General features: G+C 36.4%; 1 protein-coding gene across 5 annotated transcripts in view; it reads left to right on the top strand.

The window, feature by feature from the left end:
* Nucleotides 1-22,731, top strand: part of LOC121381075 (catenin delta-2-like) — a 124,980-nt gene that overhangs the window by 5,631 nt on the left and 96,618 nt on the right. For 3 of the 5 annotated variants that reach the window (XM_041510167.1, XM_041510168.1, XM_041510166.1), the window contains exon 2: nt 12,322-12,475. In XM_041510167.1, coding sequence (XP_041366101.1) covers nt 12,368-12,475 — 108 coding nt within the window. In that variant the 5' untranslated portion in view covers nt 12,322-12,367. Of the gene's footprint in view, nt 1-12,321; nt 12,476-22,731 lie in introns of those variants that run through there. The other 2 variants (XM_041510170.1, XM_041510169.1) reach the window with 1 other exon arrangement.

Raw genomic sequence — 22,731 nt, 5'->3', positions numbered from 1 at the left:
GCTGGGTATATTTTTATGGATGTACAAATGTACATGTATCATACATACACGTAAATATATAGGTTACTGGTACAGGCAGCAGTGCTCTACAAACATTAGAGAAAGTGCCCTATATGTAATTAGTAATATGTATGCCCTATATGATAATTTCCACCAAAAATTCACAAACCGGGACCAACAGCCAGACCTGTCAACCCTCCCGGATTCCGCGGGAGTCTCCCGGTATTTGATCAAATCTCCTTTCCCCTGTGCGGGAGACAGTTTCTCCTGTTAAATGACATTTTTGTAAGCATAAAAAAAAATCGATCCTCTTTTGTCAAAATAACATAAGGGAAGTAACTCTACCTTTTTTTTTCTCATTCGGAAAATGTCGACTACTTTCGGTTTCTGAGAATGTAACAGGCCGAATTGTCCCGACTCTTTAACCTTTGCCGAAGTGAGAATTGTGGGATAGCCTATTTATATTGTTAAAAAAGCACATGGAGTTTATAAAATGACGTGTTATTATAATGTTTGTTGTCATCGTAATGGCTACGAAGCGTGTTGCCGCTAATTCAACAGGCTGTGTATTGACATTCAGTGTTGCATATATAAAATAAAAAAAACTATCCAATTTAGTTCTAATAACACCTCTGAATTGTAAAATGTCTTCCCACTGGATTACATAATGCAACTATGACGAATCTGAACTGCCAGACTCCCGAGTTGACAGCGATACACACGATGCATGTTAAAATTACATGTCACAGCAAGACAACGAAAAGACCAATTAGCTGTATAAACATACTTGTGTCAGTTAATTTTGTATGTTTGTGCAGTAAAATGTTGGTTATAAGGGTACTCTTCAAGAAAAACAAATTTGTACAATTAAAAAATGTTGTGTTTGACATTGACATAAAGTAACTCACGGAAATGGGTATAATTCCGGTATATTTCACACGATGTCCGTAATGAGGTTTTACTTATGATTAATGAAAATACAATGTTTATTGCCTCATTATAATGATTTTAAATAAGTACCACGCCACCGTTCCTCATTATAGTAAAAACTGAATATTAATTTATAAGATTTATATAAATTTGTCTTTGGTACTTAGGTACACTAACCACAAATGATAATCTAACGCAACCAGTAAGGCTGTAAGTGTAATACCGTAAATGTACTAATTACATTTTTTATTTCTTGTTCATGTTCTTAACATTTTTGGATAATTTTTTTTTTTTTTTTTTAAATATGTATTAAATCATAATAATATTTAAACTTTAAAAAAAACAAAAAAAAAAACGTTTTTTGTTTTTGTTTTTTTTAATGCCAAGATCTAAAGTTAAGAAGTATATATGACATTATATAGTATTCATATAACTTATTGTAATAATGTTTTTTTTAAATCTTGCGATTTTGGGTTAAATTGTGTGAATTTAAAAAATCTCCTGCTTTTTGACACAATCTCCTGCTTTTTCAACACACACCTCCTGCTTTCTCTTGACTAAAGGTTGACAGGTCTGCCAACAGCTAGTGAATTTGTCGAACTCTTCAGGTAGGTACAGACATCATACCTGTATATAAACTGTACATACATGTACCTGTAAGAAGTAATGATTATGGAGACTAGTTCTAGTTGATTTTTAGAGCTTAATGTCTTTTTTTTCAATTATCAAAAACTTCTCTAATATGGAAAATATGCTGTAGTGTTTAAAAACTAGAGTCTGTCACTTCAAATGCCTTACTGTTATTTAAGCAAATTGACCTCTGTATATATATTTATAGGCTAATGTATAAATCAATGTGTATTGATCAGGTCTGTTGCCAGACAAACACGGATTATTTTGGGTGTAATATTGACGTTATGGCTTTACTTTTCTAATCTTCAGCTGTATTATAGATTGGCTTATTGTCGCATCATATACTTTTGCTAATGTGTGCATACAAATAGTATTAATTATTGTTATATATTTATGGGATAACTATGTTGTATTGAAACATTTGTGGTGGACATTAATATTTGTTTTACTGTTACAAATTGAGTTTTACCGTGGACGAGAAATGGAGACTGTAAAACAGATATTTATAACTGTAAAATCAGCATATTTTTTACTATTATAGCCATTTTTGATAACTGAAATCATACTTTACTTAGATTTTATGGTTTAGATTATTAATATCCGTACATTCGAAGTATTTTTTGTCATCCTGGTGTTTTTAATATCAAAAAATGCATTTCTCAAAGTTTTAAAAATACACATGCGTCACTCAATTGTTACTTTATCCAAATGTGTTACAGGTTTGTAGATTAGCTAAACTTAGTGTTAATTTTCACGGGTTGAAACTAGGGTCTGTCCCTTTAACATCCACAATGGTCAAAAACAACATAGTTATCCCCATTCTAATTCAATAAATGTATGTTAAAAGTTTTTTTTGTTTAAATATTAATCATGTTTTTTAAAGAACACAGCGGTTAACAAAAACCTAATCACTAATATGTTTCAAGTTATCTGTGGGACCTCCTAATAAAAAGTAATATTGGTTAAATAATGACAGTGCCAACTATAATTGTTAAAGATTTCAATTATTCCAAATACTCATAACGACATTGGTTAAATAATGACAGTGCCAACTATAATTGTTAAAGATTTCAATTATTCCAAATACTCATAACGACATTGGTTAAATAATGACAGTGCCAACTATAATTGTTAAAGATTTCAATTATTCCAAATACTCATAACGACAATGGTTAAATAATGACAGTGCCAACTATAATTGTTAAAGATTTCAATTATTCCAAATACTCATAACGACATTGGTTAAATAATGACAGTGCCAACTATAATTGTTAAAGATTTCAATTATTCCAAATACTCATAACGACATTGGTTAAATAATGACAGTGCCAACTATAATTGTTAAAGATTTCAATTATTCCAAATACTCATAACGACAATGGTTAAATAATGACAGTGCCAACTATAATTGTTAAAGATTTCAATTATTCCAAATACTCATAACGACATTGGTTAAATAATCACAGTGCCAACTATAATTGTTAAAGATTTCAATTATTCCAAATACTCATAACGACATTGGTTAAATAATCACAGTGCCAACTATAATTGTTAAAGATTTCAATTATTCCAAATACTCATAACGACAATGGTTAAATAATGACAGTGCCAACTATAATTGTTAAAGATTTCAATTATTCCAAATACTCATAACGACATTGGTTAAATAATGACAGTGCCAACTATAATTGTTAAAGATTTCAATTATTCCAAATACTCATAACGACAATTGATGCTCTATAATGAGTACGTAAGATTGCGAAGATTCATAATTCAGTTTAGTTGCCATTATTTACTTTGGAATTCCTGTCAGTATCACACATGTGAAGTCAAACAAACTGTTTTAAACAGCATAAATTTACATCATACAATGTAGAGGATCACACATTTTGCTAGAGAAAAGATTCATTGGTGATATTTTTATAGAAAATATGCCTAACTAAACAGTAAAAAGTAGAACATGTATATGTAAACAGGCTATTGGGGAATCCCCCAAATTTCCAACACATTAATGCTGGTTTTACAGGAACAAATTTTGAGATATGTAGAGTATTTCCTTGAAAACTATTGAAAAGTGGCAAATTTAAAAACAATTTTATTAGTCCCAAGACTAAATCTTGTAGCCACTTTGTATGTAAATTAGCATTTTGCAATGGGCCAGGTGATCCCTGGTTTTAGTGTTTAAAATGGATTTGATTAGCCAATCAGATTTTTCATTCTATGCAGATTGGGTTAGAATAAGTGTTCTGAGAGCTGGAAGCAGTTTCTTGGTCTAGTGACATTGGAAACCAGTTAGTGATGGGATCTGAAACTCTCCTGTCTACTGAATGCAACTTAACCACTTAACATAATAACTTGTAACTGGGAAAATGAATGTTGTGGTCGTGTATGTAGATTTGAAGATCAGGTACAGGTAGATGGTGGACATGTATAAAATATTTCCCACTGCTACAATCATAGACATGTGCCTGATGTGGTCATTGACCAGTGGTTTCATCTGTTTGCAAAAACCTAGGCAGCCTCATCAATGTTCATTTAGGTATACTACAACATGCATGTACATATATATTTACATACTTCTCTTTAAAAACTGAAATATTACCATTTAAAACATATTAGCATTTACTGGCAAAATGTCAATATTTACAGCCATGCTGGGCAAAAGTGGATGCATGATGTGAAAGCACACCCATTGTGTTCAAGTATACCATGTACCGCTTGGCTTGAGCACATCCCTGCAGAAGGCTGATATGTATCCTATTGTATATACCGTGTTCAATACAGCATGTATTGAACAGCAGGCCACTGTAGGGTGTGTGTTTATCTGGTTCAACATTTAGGCTGTGTTTAGATGTATGCCCTCATTGTTTGGTAGGTATATTGCCCAGGGCTCCTGTATTGATATTCGTGATTGTATGCATGATAAGACCAGCTTTGTCTGGGTCTGGGCACTGCTGTATATAAAGTACTCGATTAGGCAAATTGTTATGGTTATTACTTTATTGTTTTATTTTATGGGAGGCTTCAGATAGATATGAAAATAAATACCAGTATTTGCCAGATTGAATAGAGATTGAATAGTTGTTTAATGACACCCCACCTTGTTGGTAGTCATTTGGTCAAAGGTTACGGTGTGAGAGGAAAAATCCACTCTGACAAGTTTTCTTCATTACCAAGGCCCCTGCGTGTGCTGTAACTTCACCGTGGTGCAGGGGTGTAACAATCTCTTTGAGAATGGCCAATACAGCACAAAATTGAAGTTTTGAGTAAAATTCAGTATCCGTAAAATTCTGTGATATTTGTGTCTTTGCACAGTTCTTTACACTGTTTTAGTTTGTCTTGAATTTTTATATTGATGTTGATCATCACTTTATTTATTTGCATTACCATAGTTAGACACCCAATAGCCGATGTATTTTTCGTGCTGGGGTGTCGTTAAACATTCATTCATTCATTCATTCATTCATTATTACCAAGGATTATTAGTGATGTACTTGGTCTTCACCATGAGCAAAATCAAGGTGAGCTGATGATCACTCTTCTGAAATATAGCTAGGAGAGCAATCACATGTGTTTTAAATACAGTTTATTAGTTTTTAGCAAGGTGAGTGTGTAGGCCTCTGAGATTGTAAAGTTTATGTAACAAACCCATTTATGTGTTATTCAAAAATAAATTAATGTAGCCCATTTCCTTTTGCATTTAACACATTATGTCCATGTAAATGATAATAAATTTAATGCATTAAAAAAATTGTTCTTGTAACTTTTCGAGGCTCTTACTTTATTTGGCTATATGACAAACAGAATTTGGCTATATATTGGTGTGTTTGGGTTTTTAAAATATAAAATCTTTATTTTGTGTCCAGCTTAATTCCTGAAGGTATAAATTCAAAACCTGACATCTTTCAATATGGAGTCTTAAAGGGACTGACCCTAGTTTTTAAACACTAAGGCATATTTTTCACTATTAGAGCCATTTATGATCACTGAAATCAAGCATTGCTTTATATGTTATTGTTTATATTATCCATTTCCATACAACCAAAGTGTTTCTGGTCATCCTGGTGTTTCTAATACCACAAAATGCTTTTTTCATATTTTTAAAAACGCACATGCGTCTGAGAAGGAACAGTTATTTAGTCGCGTTTTAGTCTATTTTTAAGGGTATTTCAATATCACAGACTTAGTGTCCATTTTTACGGGTGAAAAATATGCCTTAGTGTTTAAAAAAACTAGGGTCTGACCCTTTAAAGAATTGTTAGGTAGCTGTTCTGGACTCAGGTACACCACTTGCTTTTCAAAAGGAATTTGGCCAGAGTGCTGTACCTGGATGCAGGTCAGATGGCCTGACTGACCAGAACAATACACACAGACAAAAATAGCCACTACAATGTGAGTCACCTGTGGCAAGTACACATCACCCAGTTAGTGGGGTCTGTCTCAGACAGATGTGTTTGGCCTGGACCAGTGTTGTGAGATGTGTGATAAATCTGATATATACTGCCTCACTGGGGTACATCCTGTGTTTATGTCTCCAGTGGTTTATGTGTGTAACCCTGTGAATTATTTATACTATACCTGCATGTATTTGATGGATTAAGTTACAGATTTATGTCTTTAGTTGGCTATAGTTTCTTTCCAAGTAGATTAACATTATTTTTTTAAAAATAATAACAGGGCAGTGTTTTGAAGTAATTTCTAAATCTGTAGTAATTACTATTGCCAATTTGACCACCTACCTCTTCATTTTGTGTTAGCAGGTTTTTTTTTTGTAATAGCGGTTTTAGACAATGCGCGCGTGTGTGTGTGTGTGTATATCTGATATGCTGTCTACATTGCCTTATCCTACATTTTAAAATCGAAGAAGCCATGTAATAACATCTGTCAGAGACAAAGAGGTCAGACTATCTTTTCTGTATGATGTGCATGTACGTGTATACATACCTTGCTGGTCCTGACAAGTTTTGTCATATAGCACAGGGCAACAAAAAGTGTTTACAGATACCTGAGATGGATCATGCTGGTGAGAACGTAAATCTAAACGGTTTCTGACAGAGCTGTGTTGGAGTGTTTTATAAAATCATATGAAAATACAGTAAAACCTATATTAACTAACTCTTTCTTTCTTCTCTTTCTCGGGGGGTGGGAATGGGGGGCATTATCTAACTAACCCTTTTTTCTTCTCTTTCTCGGGGGGTGGGGATGGGGGCATTATCTAACTAGCCCTTTTTTCTTCTCTTTCTCGGGGGGTGGGGATGGGGGCATTATCTAGCTAGCCCTTTTTCTTCTCTTTCTCGGGGGTGGGGATGGGGGCATTATCTAACTAGCCCTTTTTTCTTCTCTTTCTCGGGGGTGGGGATGGGGGGCATTATCTAACTAGCCCTTTTTTCTTCTCTTTCTCGAGGGTGGGGATGGGGGGAATTATCTAACTAGTCCTTTTTTCTTCTCTTTCTCAGGGGTGGGGATGGGGGCATTATCTAACTAGCCCTTTTTTCTTCTCTTTCTCGAGGGTGGGGATGGGGGGCATTATCTAACTAGCCCTTTTTTCTTCTCTTTCTCGGGGGTGGGGATGGGGGGAATTATCTAACTAGCCCTTTTTTCTTCTCTTTCTCAGGGGTGGGGATGGGAGGCATTATCTAACTAGCCCTTTTTTTTTTAAGGGGGGGGGGGGATCTAGTTCAGTAGAGCACTCGCCTGATGTACTTGAGTCATAGGATCAAACCCTCAGTGGACCTATTCTCTGTTTGGGTTTTTCCTTTCCCAACCGAAGACCCAACTTGGTATGTGCTGGCTTGTTTGTGGAACTGTATGTCTAAAAGATCTCTACTAATGGAGACTATAGTGGGTTTCCACTCAAGACCCTAAGTCAGATGTTTGATATTTTTTTCATTAGTAGCAAAATATCTTTTATATGTACCATTCTGCAGACAGGATAGCACATACAACAGCCTTTGATATGCTAGTCATAAAAAAAAATAGCCCAATGATCAAACCTTAGACCAACAGTGCATAAAGCGAGTGCTTTACCAGTGGGCTATGTCCCAACTTGACTGTGCATCAAGCGAGTGCTTTACCACTGGGCTATGCCCCAACCTGACTGTGCATCAAGCGAGTGCTTTACCACTGGGCTATGCCCCAACCTGACTGTGCATCAAGTGGGTGCTTTACCACTGGGCTATGCCCCAACCTGACTGTGCATCAAGCGGGTGCTTTACCACTGGGCTATGCCCCAACCTGACTGTGCATCAAGCGGGTGCTTTCCCACTGGGCTATTCCCCAACCTGACAGTGCATCAAGCGGGTGCTTTGCCACTGGGCTATGCCCCAACTTGACTGTGCATCAAGTGAGCGCTTTGCCACTGGGCTACGTCCCAACTTGACTGCATCAAGCGAGCGCTTTTCCACTGGGCTACGTCCCAACTTGACTGTGCATCAAGCGAGATGCTTTACCACTGGGCTACGTCCCAACTTGACTGTGCATCAAGCGAGCGCTTTACCACTGGGCTACGTCCCAACTTGACTGCATCAAGCGAGATGCTTTACCACTGGGCTACGTCCCAACTTGACTGTACATCAAGCAAGATGCTTTACTACTGGGCTACGTCCCAACTTGACTGTACATCAAGCCAGATGCTTTACTACTGGGCTACGTCCCAACTTGACTGCATCAAGCGAGCGCTTTACCACTGGGCTATGTCCCAACTTGACTGTGCATCAAGCGAGCGCTTTACCACTGGGCTACGTCCCAACTTGACTGTGCATCAAGCGAGAGCTTTACCACTGGGCTACGTCCCAACTTGACTGTGCATCAAGCGAGCGCTTTACCACTGGGCTATGTCACACCCCTAGACTTAGATTTAACCCATAGGTGATCTTGTCTCTTGTTACTATTGGTTGATTTCTGTCCCAACCTGCCAAGTAGATCCTTCACAACTGTCAGAAGTCTGTAGCAGTGTCTACCTGTCGGACACCTGTGACAGAGCGGTAAAACAATGAAACAATGGCTTTTGATACACATAAACCCACCTGTAATTTACACCTACCAGGTATATATACCGTAATCTGTGCATGCAGTCTAGCAGTCACTGAGATATTTGTACAGTTATGTACATGTATGTACTTAATTTGAACATGGTACATAGTCCAGTGTATGAATTTACATAGACGCAATGCTGTGCAAGTTTTAAACATTGTGTAGAAACGGGTGCAGGACGTAGCCCAGTGGTGAAGGACGTAGCCCAGTGGTGAAGGACGTAGCCCAGTGGTGAAGGACGTAGCCCAGTGGTGAAGCGCTCACTGTATGTGCTGTAGGTCTAAAGATCGATCATTGGGCTATTCTTATTATGACTGGTATATCAAAGACCTTTTTATGTGCTATTCTGTCTGTAGGATGGTGCATATAAAATATCCTTTGCTACAAATGTAGAAATGTAGCAGGTTTCCTCGTCAAGACTATGTCAAAATTAACAAATGTTTGACATCCAATAGCTGATGATAAATCAATGTGCTCTAGTGGTGGTGTTAAGCAAAACAAACTCTTTTTGTGTGTTGAAGCATATACTTTTGTACAATGTTAGTGACATACCTTTTGCAATACCTATACAGGTTGTTATGCCCCACAGACTTTGAACAAATAAAATGTTTACCTTTGCACCGTAGACTCGTAAGAATGATATGTTAAGTGTGTGTTGGTTGCACACTGGTGTGCTTTGTTGTGGAGGATATATTAACATATGTGCTGGGGTTTTAAACATAACAGCATTATATTCAATTCCAATGGGGGAGGGGGCGGGGCAGTGTGTGTTGGTTGCACACTGGTGTGCTTTGTTTTAGAGGATATATTATGTGCTGGGGTTTTAAACAGGACCGTGTATATTCAGTTCCAATGTGTGTGGGGGTGGGTGGGGGGAGTGGCAGTGCATTATCTTTCGAGTTGTGGGAGGAGGTACTGTTCAGTCACCCCACTTCTGATCCTTATAAATAAAGAAGTTATATCTTGTCTACACTTAAACAAACATGTACATATATTGACTGAAAACTGTTGGTGACATGACTCATAACACATGGCACATGTTGGAAAAAACATGACTTGACAGGATGGAATAACTGAGTTTATTTTCATATCAAGTGATGGCTAATGAAATGTCAGTCAAATGGATTTTGTCTTGGCTTAATGGGTGTGTGTTAAGAATAGCTCATCAGTCGAGATTCTCATCTTCCGTTTTCAAGCATTGGTGGTCTGATCTTCAGTTTTTCATCTGGACACTCGTTCCAGCCAGTGCACCTCGTCTGGTATATCAAACACTGTGGTATATGTTATGCTGTCTGTGGGATAGTGCATATACAAGATCCCTTGCTACGAATGGAAAAATATAGCGTGTTTCCTCTCCAAGGCTATATGTCGAAATTACAGATAGCCGACATCCAATAGCCGATGATTAATAAATCGGCGTGCTCTAGTGGTGTCTTTAAACAAAAACAAAGAATTCAAAACTTAAAAAATTTAAATCTATTAACTTCCAGCATACTTTTTCAGAAGACAAATACTCTGGCAGATTTAAATAATTAGAACACAGCGGGTCGAATTTACGAAGCCTATTTTTTTTTAATGTGGGTGTTTAAGCATTGTAAATGTATGTAGATACACGCTTGTAAGTCTAAAACAGGTGTTTAAGCATTGTAAATGTATGTAGATACACGCTTGTAAGTCTAAAACAGGCTTTGTAAATGTATGTAGATACACGCTTGTAAGTCTAAAACAGGTGTTTAAGCATTGTAAATGTATGTAGATACACGCTTGTAAGTCTAAAACAGGTGTTTAAGCATTGTAAATGTATGTAGTTACACGCTTGTAAGTCTAAAACAGGTGTTTAAGCATTGTAAATGTATGTAGATAAACGCTTGTAAGTCTAAAACAGGTGTTTAAGCATTGTAAATGTATGTAGATACACGCTTGTAAGTCTAAAACAGGCTTTGTAAATTCGGCCCAGCATGTTTATGTTATTTGTTGTTGTTGGGGTTTTTTTTTGGGTGAGGTGGGAGGGTGTTCAGTGTGAACCTACATCAAGGTATTTTATGAGTATAATAATGTAGTTTAATGGGGCTCACGCTGGATTGGATTTTGGTTTAGCCAATTTTCAGATATACATGTAGTGTATTTCCTTGAACATTATTAAAATGTGGTCACTTTAGGGAGTATTTCATTAGCCAAAGACTAAATAATGTAGCCACTTTGTATCTAAATTAGCAATTGGCTATTTGTCAATGCACGGTGTGAGCGATGCAGTTCCTTGCTGGGGGTGGGAGGGAGACATGAAAGCTAATTAAAGCTTAATATACCAGTGGTTTTGAGCTGTATTGAGTTTGTACATGCAGTTGACATGTTTACGTACAATTCTGAAATGTTTATTTTGGACAGGGCCACAGCATTTAATACCATCACTTTGCAGGGCTAGCTCTGGCATTTGCCAAATTCGCCAATTGTGAATTTTAAGAACATTTGGCAAATTTTATTTTAATTTGGTGAAAAAAATGTGTGTAACATTTAATATTTTGTTGGAAAATAGCTATGGATTTTGTTGGAAAAGAGCTATAGATTTTGTTGGAAAAGAGCTATAGATTTTGTTGGAAAATAGCTATAGATTTTGCATTTTTAAGATGATTTGGCAAATTTGTTTGATTACCCAGAGCTGGCCCTGCTTTGATGCCATTTACAGCCAGTATTGGCAACATAAATTGTATTGTACATGTATACGTGTATGTAGAGTACATATATACTATATTTATGTACCTCAGTAACCTGTTATATTTATGTACTTCAGTAACCTGTAATATTTATGTACCTCAGTAACCTGTAATATTTATGTACTTCAGTAACCTGTAATATTTATGTACCTCAGTATCCTGTAATATTTATGTACCTCAGTATCCTGTAATATGTGGTTAATTGGACCACAGAAATGGACAGTATAAACATTCACTTTTAAATACATTGGATTGAATTTACGAAGCCTGTTTTTCTTAGACGCTGATGTTTAAGCATTGTAAATGTACATAGTTACACTCCTGTAACACATAAACAGGCTTTGTAAATGCAGCCGTTTATTTTTAAATGGCTGTTTCGTTTCTGATATTTGACCGGCGTCGTGGTTAAGCCATTGGTCTACAGGCTGGTAGGTACTGGGTTCGGATCCCAGTCGAGGCATGGGATTTTTAATCCAGATACTGACTCCAAACCCTGAGTGAGTGCTCCGCAAGGCTCAATGGGTAGGTGTAAACCACTTGCACCGACCAGTGATCCATAACTGGTTCAACAGAGGCCATGGTTTGTGATATCCTGCCTGTGGGAAGCGCAAATAAAAGATCCCTTGCTGCTAATCGGAAAGAGTAGCCCATGTAGTGGCGACAGCAGATTTTCTCTCAAAATCTGTGTGGTCCGTAACCATATGTCTGACGCCATATAACCGTAAATAAAATGTGTTGAGTGCATCGTTAAATAAAACATTTCTTTCTTTCTTTCCATTTCTGATGCCGTCCTGTAAGAGATTCCAAATAGATCTTGTTTTATACCTGTAGTTGCAATGTTTAAATCTGTGTTTCAGGTTGATACATTTAAATGCATTAAAAGTTAGGACATGTTTAAATTAGTATGCATTCCATATACTTACCTTTTCTGATACCCAATAGCCGTGATGGATTCCAAGTAAATGTTGTTTTGTTGTCACCATTTTTTTGTACATGTATGCGTTTGTTCCTTCAGGTTGATGGGATTAAACGTCCAGAAAGAGCTGGGTGGCTAGGATACCATGCCCGTGGACCACCATGTGTACAACCCGTCAACCTCAGCTGGTATAGACAGCTCGTATAATGCAGATGAGTCAGCTGCTAGCATCCTTAAATCAGTTAAAGCACAGGTGGGTACAGTGTGGACATTTGTTATAGAAATACCTGTACAGGTATGTTAACATTGTTATGCTTTAAAAACAACCCATTAAAGCTACAGCCTGGCTTCACAATGTTATGCTCCTGTTTACGAATAGTTTATTTTGTTTAATGACACCACTAGAGCACATTGATTTATTAATCATCGGCTATTGGATGTCGAACATTTTGGTAATTTTGACATATTGTCTGAAAAAGGAAACCCACCACATTTTTCCATTAGTAGCATGGAATCTTTTTATATGCACCGTCCCACAGGCAGGATAGCACATACCATGGCCTTTGATATACCAGTTGTGGTGCACTGGCTGCAACAAGAAGTAGCCCAATGGGCCCACCGATGGGAAGGTTGGTAAAGAGAGTACAAGTTTACCAGTACAGGTACTTTACACTTTAAAAACAACCCATTAAAGCTAAAGATACAGCTGCTGTTTACTATTGCAAAATATGAACAAAACAACATTTTTATGTACCATAACATGAATGTGGGTTAGCAAGTATTGCCAAAAAAAAAAAAATTGCTTGCCATGCTAAAGCCTGGATAGCTTGATAGCCAGAATGCTTGAACCGTACCTTGATGTAAACATGAAAACTAAATGAAAATGAATGATAGCAAGGAGATCCTAAGAAGCGCCGAAGCTAGGAAGGGTAAAAAAACACAAAAATAATACTCTGGTGATTTTTTAAAATTGATCGTCACTTGTGGTTCAAGTACCAGTAATGGCATTACACCACATCAGTGAACTAGTAAAACAAATTAAATTGACAGAGTAATAGTAATTATATATTATTTCTAAATATGATGCATACTCTGTCTTTGCCAGAAATCTAAGTGAGATTGATTATATTATCTAAATAAGCTTTATGAAATTGTTTACATGTATAACACTAGAAAAAATACCATTCTAGTAAATCTGGTTTAGACTGGTCGTGCACTGTTTGCGTGTGTGCACAACTTATTACAATCATGTATAGTGTTTACAGTGATGTGCAGTCATTCATCTTGTCTGTAGATTATGTCTAATTATCGGAATTAATACAATTATTGAGCACTCTCATTGTCAGCGGTGGTCACATTTATACCCCATCCCTGACAGGTTTTACATTTCCACCATTAAGGTTGTCTGGGAAATCCATCCTCTTGGACCGCTAGCTGAATTGTGATTGTTGTAGTGGTCACTGTTCCTGAAGAATGGAAATCTAGTGAGACTATATCTACAGCTTTTAAAGAAAGAAATTATTTAACGACGCACTCAACACATTTTTATTTATGGTTATATGGCGTCAGACATATGGTTAAGGACCACACAGATTTTGAGAGGAAACCCGCTGTCGCCACTTCATGGGCTACTCTTTCCGATTAGCAGCAAGGGATCTTTTATTTGCGCTTCAGAGGTGCTTGCATCGCAGGATCGAACCACCTTGATGGATCCATTTAACTGATTGGGTTTTTTTTCTCATTCCAGTCAGTGCACCACAACTGGTCAAAGCCTGTAGTATGTTCTTTCCTGACTGGGAAAGTACATAAAAAGATCCCTTGCTGCATTAGGAAAAATGTAGCGGGCTTCCTCTGATGACGAGTCAGAATTACCAAATGTTTGACATCCAATAGCCGATGATTAATTAATCAATGTGCTCTAGTGGTTTCGTTAAAAAAAAAAAAAAAATTGTTAAGATGTTGCTGATTAACATAGACTTCTTAATGACTAAAACTACATATTAAATACATTTTACTTCAAAATACCAGTGGCTGTATAGTAAATGTGTTTCTGATCATCCTAGTGTTTACACTAGGCCAAAGTTCATGTTCTTTTTACAATACGTATAAAATTCTAGAGACATCAAGTCCAGTTTGGGCAAGTATCAGAAATACATTTAATATACAGGCACCCTGGAGTTGATATTCAAAACAAGAACCTGTATTTAGTGTGTAATTTCAGTCAGTACAAACATTTATTAGTCAGAAACATCTTACAATCAGGAGCACCTGGAAAATGGGAGTCATCATGACTGACAATGGTTTTATTTTGGAAGTCATGCATTAAAAAATGGGAGTCATCTATGATATATATTATATCCACTATTCTATCTGTATAATACATGTATACCCATTGTTTTTTTTTCTTGTAAATCAGTTAGTGCTTTTTTCTGTCTTTTTATGTAGTCCGAAGGGACATAGAAAGTGTGGTTCTTTCTACGTCCGAATATTGTTACTCTATATTGCTGGTATTCAAACCTTGTGGTGCCTTGTTTCGATCGTTTCTCAGCCGAAATAATGCAACAAATGGACATACAAACCAATAATGTATATCATACCATACTCACTAACTCCCGACTGAAGTGCTTGTGTCATTATTAACAAACTAAATCTTCCAACGACAACACAATATTTGCCCGCCATTTTAATTTTGCTAAATAGAGGGATGCAACTTGCCCTGCATATTCAGAAAAGTATTGACTTACTGTGCATCCTGCACTATCTTTTTATGCATCCTTTGGCTTTTAGTCACCCAGTGCTGAATTTTACCTGATTTGTAACGTAGCTGCATCTACTGAATAATTATGACTAACTACTATTATGAGATTTGCTCAACTATCTACATGTATTAAAAACAATAATAAAAACAAAAAAACCCTAGATACATAGACCAAACTAAAAACTTCCGGCTAGTTAACTATTATCTGTTGTCCGTAAACAGACCGCGCATTCAACATTGTCGTGATGATCTAAATTTAGACAGGAACTGGCACACTACATCAGGCACATTGTTTTTAACACTTATGTTACGTTAAACGTATTGATACGGTTGGGAACCAGTTAAACCACTAGGCTATATTTGTTCTGAAACTTTGTAGTCGTTAGGTTTTTAGGTGTTTAAAAACAAAAAAAATTAAGGTTAAAGCGATTGACAGCAGAAAAAACCAACAAAAAAACCTTGCCTCTGATATTCGTATAAAGACCGCATATTCGATATTGTCGCGATGATCTAAATTTAGACAAAGGGACAGGCACACAATATCAGCCACACTGGTTTTAACACTTCATTTACGTTAAACGTATTGATACGGTTGGGAACCAGTTAAACCGCTCGGCATTTTCGTTTTGAATTTCGTTGATGGTGTATGCTTCTTTTTCTTTTTATCTGTTTGCTGACACCAGTTTGTTTGGTATTGTGGAATAAATTGAATTGAAATTGAATTGAATTAGTCATTAGGTTTTTAAGTATTTAAAAAAAAATGAATGTAACATTGATCAGAAATATTTTACGTCAACCATGACGCACAAGGATTTTATTTAGGAGTATTTTAAGTAAATGTTGTCAAATACGCAGGAGACCTGCATCATGTGAAACACTGTTACAATGGCAGTAACTCAGGAGAGTCTCTCTAAGTTGATAGAGAGGTAAAAACTCTGCCTTGTGGCAAGCATTTCACAGTTCCCAGGCGGGCTGTGTTTCAGTGTAGTGTGGTGATTCCCTACCCCCACCCCTAACTCAGCTACTGTCACTCAGCTGGTACATCAAAGACTGTGTTGTGTCCTGTCCATGTAAGATATCCCTTGCTGATGTGAGATAGGGAAAACCTGTGTGACAGCAGTGGGTTTCTTCATCTGTATAGAAAAGTGACATAATAAGCATACATGTATGTTACTGTAAGGCATCAAACAGAGTTTGACAAATCCACTACCCCTTGGTCTTTGCTAGTGAATATTTGGTCTGGGCTAGTGGAAATTATCAACTATTACTAATACATACAGCACTAGCCAAAGTTTCTGTGAGGGCTAGAGATTTTCTCAGACATTTGTTGCAATGCCTCAAATTACTGTAGTTTGCAAATGTGCTGGTATCATTAAACAAATATTCCTTCCCCTCTCTTATTCTTTCCTTAAACCTAATCTTTTTTCTATCTTTTTTCCTTTTATTTCTTTTCCTTAAACGTTTTCACTTCTTCTCTTCTCTTCCTTTTCCTCTGTTTTCCTTTCCCCTTCCTTTTCTTTGACAGTACCCATAAACGCAGGCAGATCATTGAAGATTTGAGAGTTAATCGTAATATAAAGCAAACCTCATGGAAACACTGCAGGTCCAGATGCTAAGTACTGAAGATAATATACTTGAGAAGACTTCTTGCTCTCTCCAGAGTAATCTAATTTTGAAGTTAAAAATGTTGCCAGCCACCAGTTTGTTGCATTGATCTGGCTCAGAGCAGAGTTGCAGGGTTAACTTTGCCTGTGCCTATGGCAGTAATATTTGTTACTTAATGCTCGAGGTCTGCTTGTATGTAAATGTTGGGAGTATATGGCAGAATCCTGCCTGTAGTTTGTAGCTGTGTGCCTAAATATTCCATCCTGTTGGTTTGACTTAAGGTACATGTACGACTGCATTTTGTGGAAATAATTTTAAAATTTCTAATTTAATGATGTACTTTAAACAGTGATATCTAGTATTACAAAAAAAAACCCATATATTAATCTTAACAAGTGTCTGTTTCAGGGCCTAATTAAATTAAATGTACATAATGTTTGACCGGATTACTGTAAATTGTAATACTTAAGTGCACTCCCGTTTAAAACATATCGGATGTTTCAGTAAACTCCCATTCAAAACTATCCTGGTCAAAACCCGTATGAACAAAAACTATGCAAATGATTTGTTTGATATATTTACCAGTCAAACCAGTCAATTAGTCCAATGATTTATTGTTGTATCATTTAAGAAAATTATATGTATTTTTTCAGCTGCATGTTTGAAGTCATTTCACACACATGTACCTGTGTTCATGTCCATGTTAATTTATAAATTTATAAATATATAAATATTGATACTGCAGGACTACTAGGATTTTTATACAATCCACTAGCCATGGCATCAGTGATTTGAACATTTACTAGCCACGATTAAAAATTCACTAGCCCTATTTCACTTAGTTAATAAAATGTTACTAAATAATAGTAATAATCAGATATGTCACCTATGGAGCTGGGATGGGGAAAGGATATTCATATTTACAAAATAAACTTAACTGCAACATTTAACAAAAACATTCACTAGCCATCGGGCATGGCAATAGTAGTTATTTACTAGCCCAACACTAAATATCACTATCCATGGGAGTGGGGCTACCGTAATCTAGAAGCCCTGTACTGTCACTGCAAAGTTAATTCAGTCCCCAACATATAACCTTTATTTTTCAATTTATATCAACCCATTAGTCGAATAATTGGCTTGACAGATTGACTGTAACATAATTTAAATTATATTATCCAGCATGAGTGATATTTAAGTACAGATACTTCACAATGAATGAATTATATCACAGTGGAATGAAGTCCTTTGTTTTTAGTGGGTTTTTTTTTTTTATGCAGTTGTTAATCAAGAGACTAATCTGCCATTAATCAAGATGATACATTATTTATTTTCTCTGGTTCAACATCGGTGCAGGCCAAGTACTAATCTGTGTAGCACATCCATTGCTCAAGATGTGCAGATCACATCACGTGGTTTAACTATCACTGCTGATTTACTTGTCAGCTGAGCACAGATTTATGCATCAACTCTTGTCACATTCACATCCAGATGATGGACACAGAATTGGCATTGTTTGTCCAGTCAGATTGGTAGCCTTGCTGCATTTTTCTTTATTAGGCCATCTCTAAAACAAACACTGATTGGTCTGGTCACATGGATTATAGTAAATTGTTCTAATATAAATTATGATGTTTGTCATCAACATTTTGTCTTAGCATTTTATTTCCGTTGCTTTAATTAGCAGCAGGTTTTCTCTCGTTTCTTTAGTTGACCAAGTGTCAAAAAAATTAGACACCAAATAGCCATATAGTTTAAAATATGCTATCAGGTGTTGTTAAAACAAAACTTTCCCTTCACTGTGAAAATTTACGCCTTCAATGTTTCTTGATAAAGTAGATCTATACCAGTAACAAGTATTGTAAGCTTTATTTAAATATATCTTTTGTTTAAAGGGACAGACCCTAGTTTCAACCCGTGAAATTTAACACTAAGTTTAGTTAATCTACAAACCTGTAACACATTTGGATAGAGTTACAATTGAGTGAAAAAGGAGTCTGTGACTTAGAAATGGTGAAATACCCTCTAAAAATAGACTAAAACTAGATTCCATAACTGTTACTTCTCAGACGCACATGCATTTTTAAAACTATGAGAAATGCATTTTGTGATATTAAAAACACCAGGATGACCATAAACACATCGTTATGTACACAAATGGATAATCTAAACAATAAAATCTAAATAATGTCTGATTTGAATGCAAAAACAGTTCTGAGTGAGTTTGTGTGACTTTGGTAAGTCTAAGTATCAGACTTTTGACAAGATAACTATTGTTTCTTGCTACTTTGTTAAGTCTAGGTATCAGACTTTTGACAGAGAATAGCCATTGATTATTATGAGCCTAGGTATCAGACTGTTGACAGAAGATGGCCATTGTTTCTTGTGACTTTGGCAAGTCTAGGTATCACTGTTGACAGAAGATGGCTATTGTTTCTTGTGACTTTGGCAAGTCTAGGTATCAGACTTAACAGAAGATGACTATTGGTCCTTGTGACTTTGGCAAGTCTAGGTATCAGCCTTTTAACACAAGATGACTTGATTCTTGTGACTGTGGTAAGTCTAGGTATGAGACTGTTGACAGAAGCTAGCCATTGTTTCTTGCAGACAGATCAGTGGAGACATCTGTGTCACAAGTGGGAGATGACACTGGAGCTTTTCCCAGAGCCAGGAATAATTAGTGAGCTGAGACCATCCTTTCACTCTTTCAGTGATGAGAGCTGGCTGGCCTGTTTAACAACTAAATCACCACTCTGTTCACAGTTAATGTTTCTAATGTAAACTAAATAAATGCACGCTGGGGTTGGGAAGAGGGTGGTGTATCATGATTAATAACAAGTGGGAGTTGTGATTGTTAGCAGGAATCAGAAATATTTACATTGTTGAGTGTTCTTGAAATCACTGATTAATTCACTACTAGGGGTAGTTATGGGCCTGTATAAACTACTGATTGTAATGTGCCAGTACTGTGGGACTGACCATCAGTAACTTGGTTAATGTCCTGACACTGTGGATGAGGAGTGCGGGGACGTAGACCAGTGGTAAAGCGCTCGCTTGATGCACGTTCGGTTTGGGGTCGATCTCTGTCAGTGGGCCCATTGGGCTATTTTTCGTTCACAGCCAGTGCATGATGCTTGGTATATATATCAAAGGCCATGGTATGTGCTATCCTGTATGTGGGATGGTGCATATAAAAAATCCCTTGCTACTAATGGAAAAATGTAGGTTTCCTCTCTAAGACTATGTCAAAATTACCAAATGTTTGACATCCAATAGCCGATGGTTAATAAATCAATGTGCTCTAGTGGTGATGTTAAATAAAACAAACTTCTTCTTTCTGTGGATGAGGGTTTTGGTTGCTGACAGTATTTGCTGCTACTACATGTATTTAGGTGTTCCCTTATTTTGTTCCACCAGTATACATTGTGCTGTATGTCTATTTCAATTACTTAAAGGCAAGTTGGTGTATTTCTATCTGGTATAAAAATGGCCCGATTGAGGTTATAGTTATGTAGTGGCTAGTTAATTATTTTATTTACAAAAAACAAATGGTCCATTCTCTGTGCTTACAAAGCTACCTGTAAGGGGCCATTCGAGTATTACGTAATGCTTGAGAGGGTGGGTGTAGGTCCAAATGTTATGTGGCATTACAGAAGCTGGGTGGGTGTATTTAACAGAATTAGTAACACACTTTTTTTTTTTTTTAATTGTTCTTTTTTTTTAAATTCCATAAATGTTTAACATAGGTAGTTCTAGCTCGATGTATATACACAATAAGGATTATAAATCAAGTTGAAATGCATATCCGTGCTTTCTCAAATTACAAAACAGTACGTTAAAATTATATTACACCCATCACATATTATACCTACCAGATTTTATAACCTGGTAGCCCACCGGGTCAATGCCCTCTACTTGACATTTAGGCCACAAAATTCAAGTAAAAATATGACCGTTTTTAGACCAAATTGTTTATTTTGTGCAGTAGTGGATTTTGTTGACACCTATCTGTTAATGTTTTGCAACTCCTTACAGTTTGTGCACTGATCAAGTTTGGTTTTGGGTGACAAGTATACCATAGAATTTTATTTATTACTACATGTTAGTTACATGTTAGTTACATGTAGAGGTGACGAGGATGCCTATTACATAATACCTCGATATACTACTATGGTACTTCATAACTAAACTAAACTATTATACTAACTACTTAAGTAAACATGGTGTGTGGTGGGTGGGTATAAAAATTTCTCAGCAGAGAGATACGTTTAACAGTGAGCTAGCCAATTCAAAAAGTGATTGGAATTGCGTGCAACTAGGACGTGTGTGCACCACACTGCAACATGGTTGGTGCGTTCAAAAAACAAGTGAGTAATTAACCAATGGCAAAAGAGGGTGCTAAACAAGTGCTGTGGAAAATTTCGTACATTGTGCGATTGGTTAGTTTCGAAAGGTTCTACGGAGAGTGCCCCAATCAGCAGTGGGTATCATCCGGAAATGTTTCCCCAGATTAGAATGGTTAGCACAAACTAGACGAAAATAGAAAATATAGAAAATATTGTATGCCGTCGCGCAGGACCAACTAAGCGATAACCAATTTATATTTTTTCCCCATGCGTAAGCTGCTTCACCCACCACACATTAATAACATGTTAACACATTAATAATAACATTGCAGTGATTCAGTTCAGCAGTTCGGTTGAAACACAGATCACTTACAAGTAATGGTTGTGTAGTGAGCTTTGTCTGGGAATATAATTTTACCTATACATGCAAACGAGTGTATATGGACCTGCATGTCTGGGAATATCATTTTACCTATACATGCAAACGAGTGTATATGGACCTGTATGTCTGGGAATATCATTTTACCTATACATGCAAACGAGTGTATATGGACCTGTATGTCTGGGAATATCATTTTACCTATACATGCAAACTAGTGTATATTGACCTGCATGTCTGGTTAACTACATTTACACTTGGGGCGAGATGTGGCCCGATTGTAAAACACTCGGTTGAAGCATGGTTGGTCTAGGATCGATCTTCGTCAGTAGGCCCGTTGAGCTATTTCTCGTTCCAGCTAGTGTACTACGACTGTCGAAGGCCGTGGTATGTGCGATATCCTGCCTGTGAAATGATACTTATAAAAGATCCCTTGCTACTAATGAAAAATGTAGCTGTATTTTTTTCTGTAAGACTATATGTCAGACTTCGCAAATGTTTGACTCCCAATAGCCAATAATTTAATAAATTAGTATGCTCTAGTGGTGTCATTTAAAAACAAAACACAAACATTTATGCTAAATACAATAACTCAAGTATGCATTTGATGTGCTCATTATGACAGACCTACCCTTTAAGGTGTATTAACTTTACTACTGTCTATGACCAGAGCTGAAGCAGTTAACTTTGTAAATATGGTAAATATATATTTATGCACTGTTTTAAAGGAAATGGTTAATACTTTAGAGAAGTGACTTCTGATCGCTGCTCATGAAATTAAAATTTTATGGCAATTGTCTAGACTCCTAGTTTAACATGAGCCTATGTTTCCTGACTATAAATGTTATATGAGCTTTGATGTGAGATGAGACAAAAGAGATGTCTTTCAGATAAACAACATAGACGTAACATGCACATTTAACTATATTACCATCGTGCTCTGTTGTTAAGATGTTTTCACTCAAAAATATTTACTGCAGGTTTTATTGAATTTTTTTGTTTTGTATTTATTTATTTTTTATTAATTGATTATTTTAAAAATTCATGAAATCTCCCATTAACTTCCAGTTTCCTTCCATTCCATAGTTCAAGGCCGAGAGGGCTGACTGCAGACATACGTGTGTGGAAATTGTACATGTAATATGTGTGTGTCTGGACAACACATGTTACAGGTTGTGTACATATACCATCAAGCTACATGTAAATACATATAAACATATGTTTATTACATTATATAGTGAATCTCCTATAAACCGGACACCCTCGGGACCAAGTAAAAAGTCTGGTTTTTAGAGGTATCCAGTTTAGAGAGGTTCTTTTCTGTACAGATATTTAAAAAGGGACCATGAAAAACATCGGTTTTGATGAAATTCCAGTTTACAGAGAGTCCGGTTTTGAGAGGTTTCATTGTATGTAAAATG

This window comes from Gigantopelta aegis, chromosome 9 (genome assembly GCF_016097555.1).
Source record: "Gigantopelta aegis isolate Gae_Host chromosome 9, Gae_host_genome, whole genome shotgun sequence".
Taxonomy (NCBI): domain Eukaryota; kingdom Metazoa; phylum Mollusca; class Gastropoda; order Neomphalida; family Peltospiridae; genus Gigantopelta; species Gigantopelta aegis.
The sequence above is the reverse complement of the archived record's forward strand: the minus strand, read 5'-3'. Positions and strand labels throughout refer to the sequence as shown.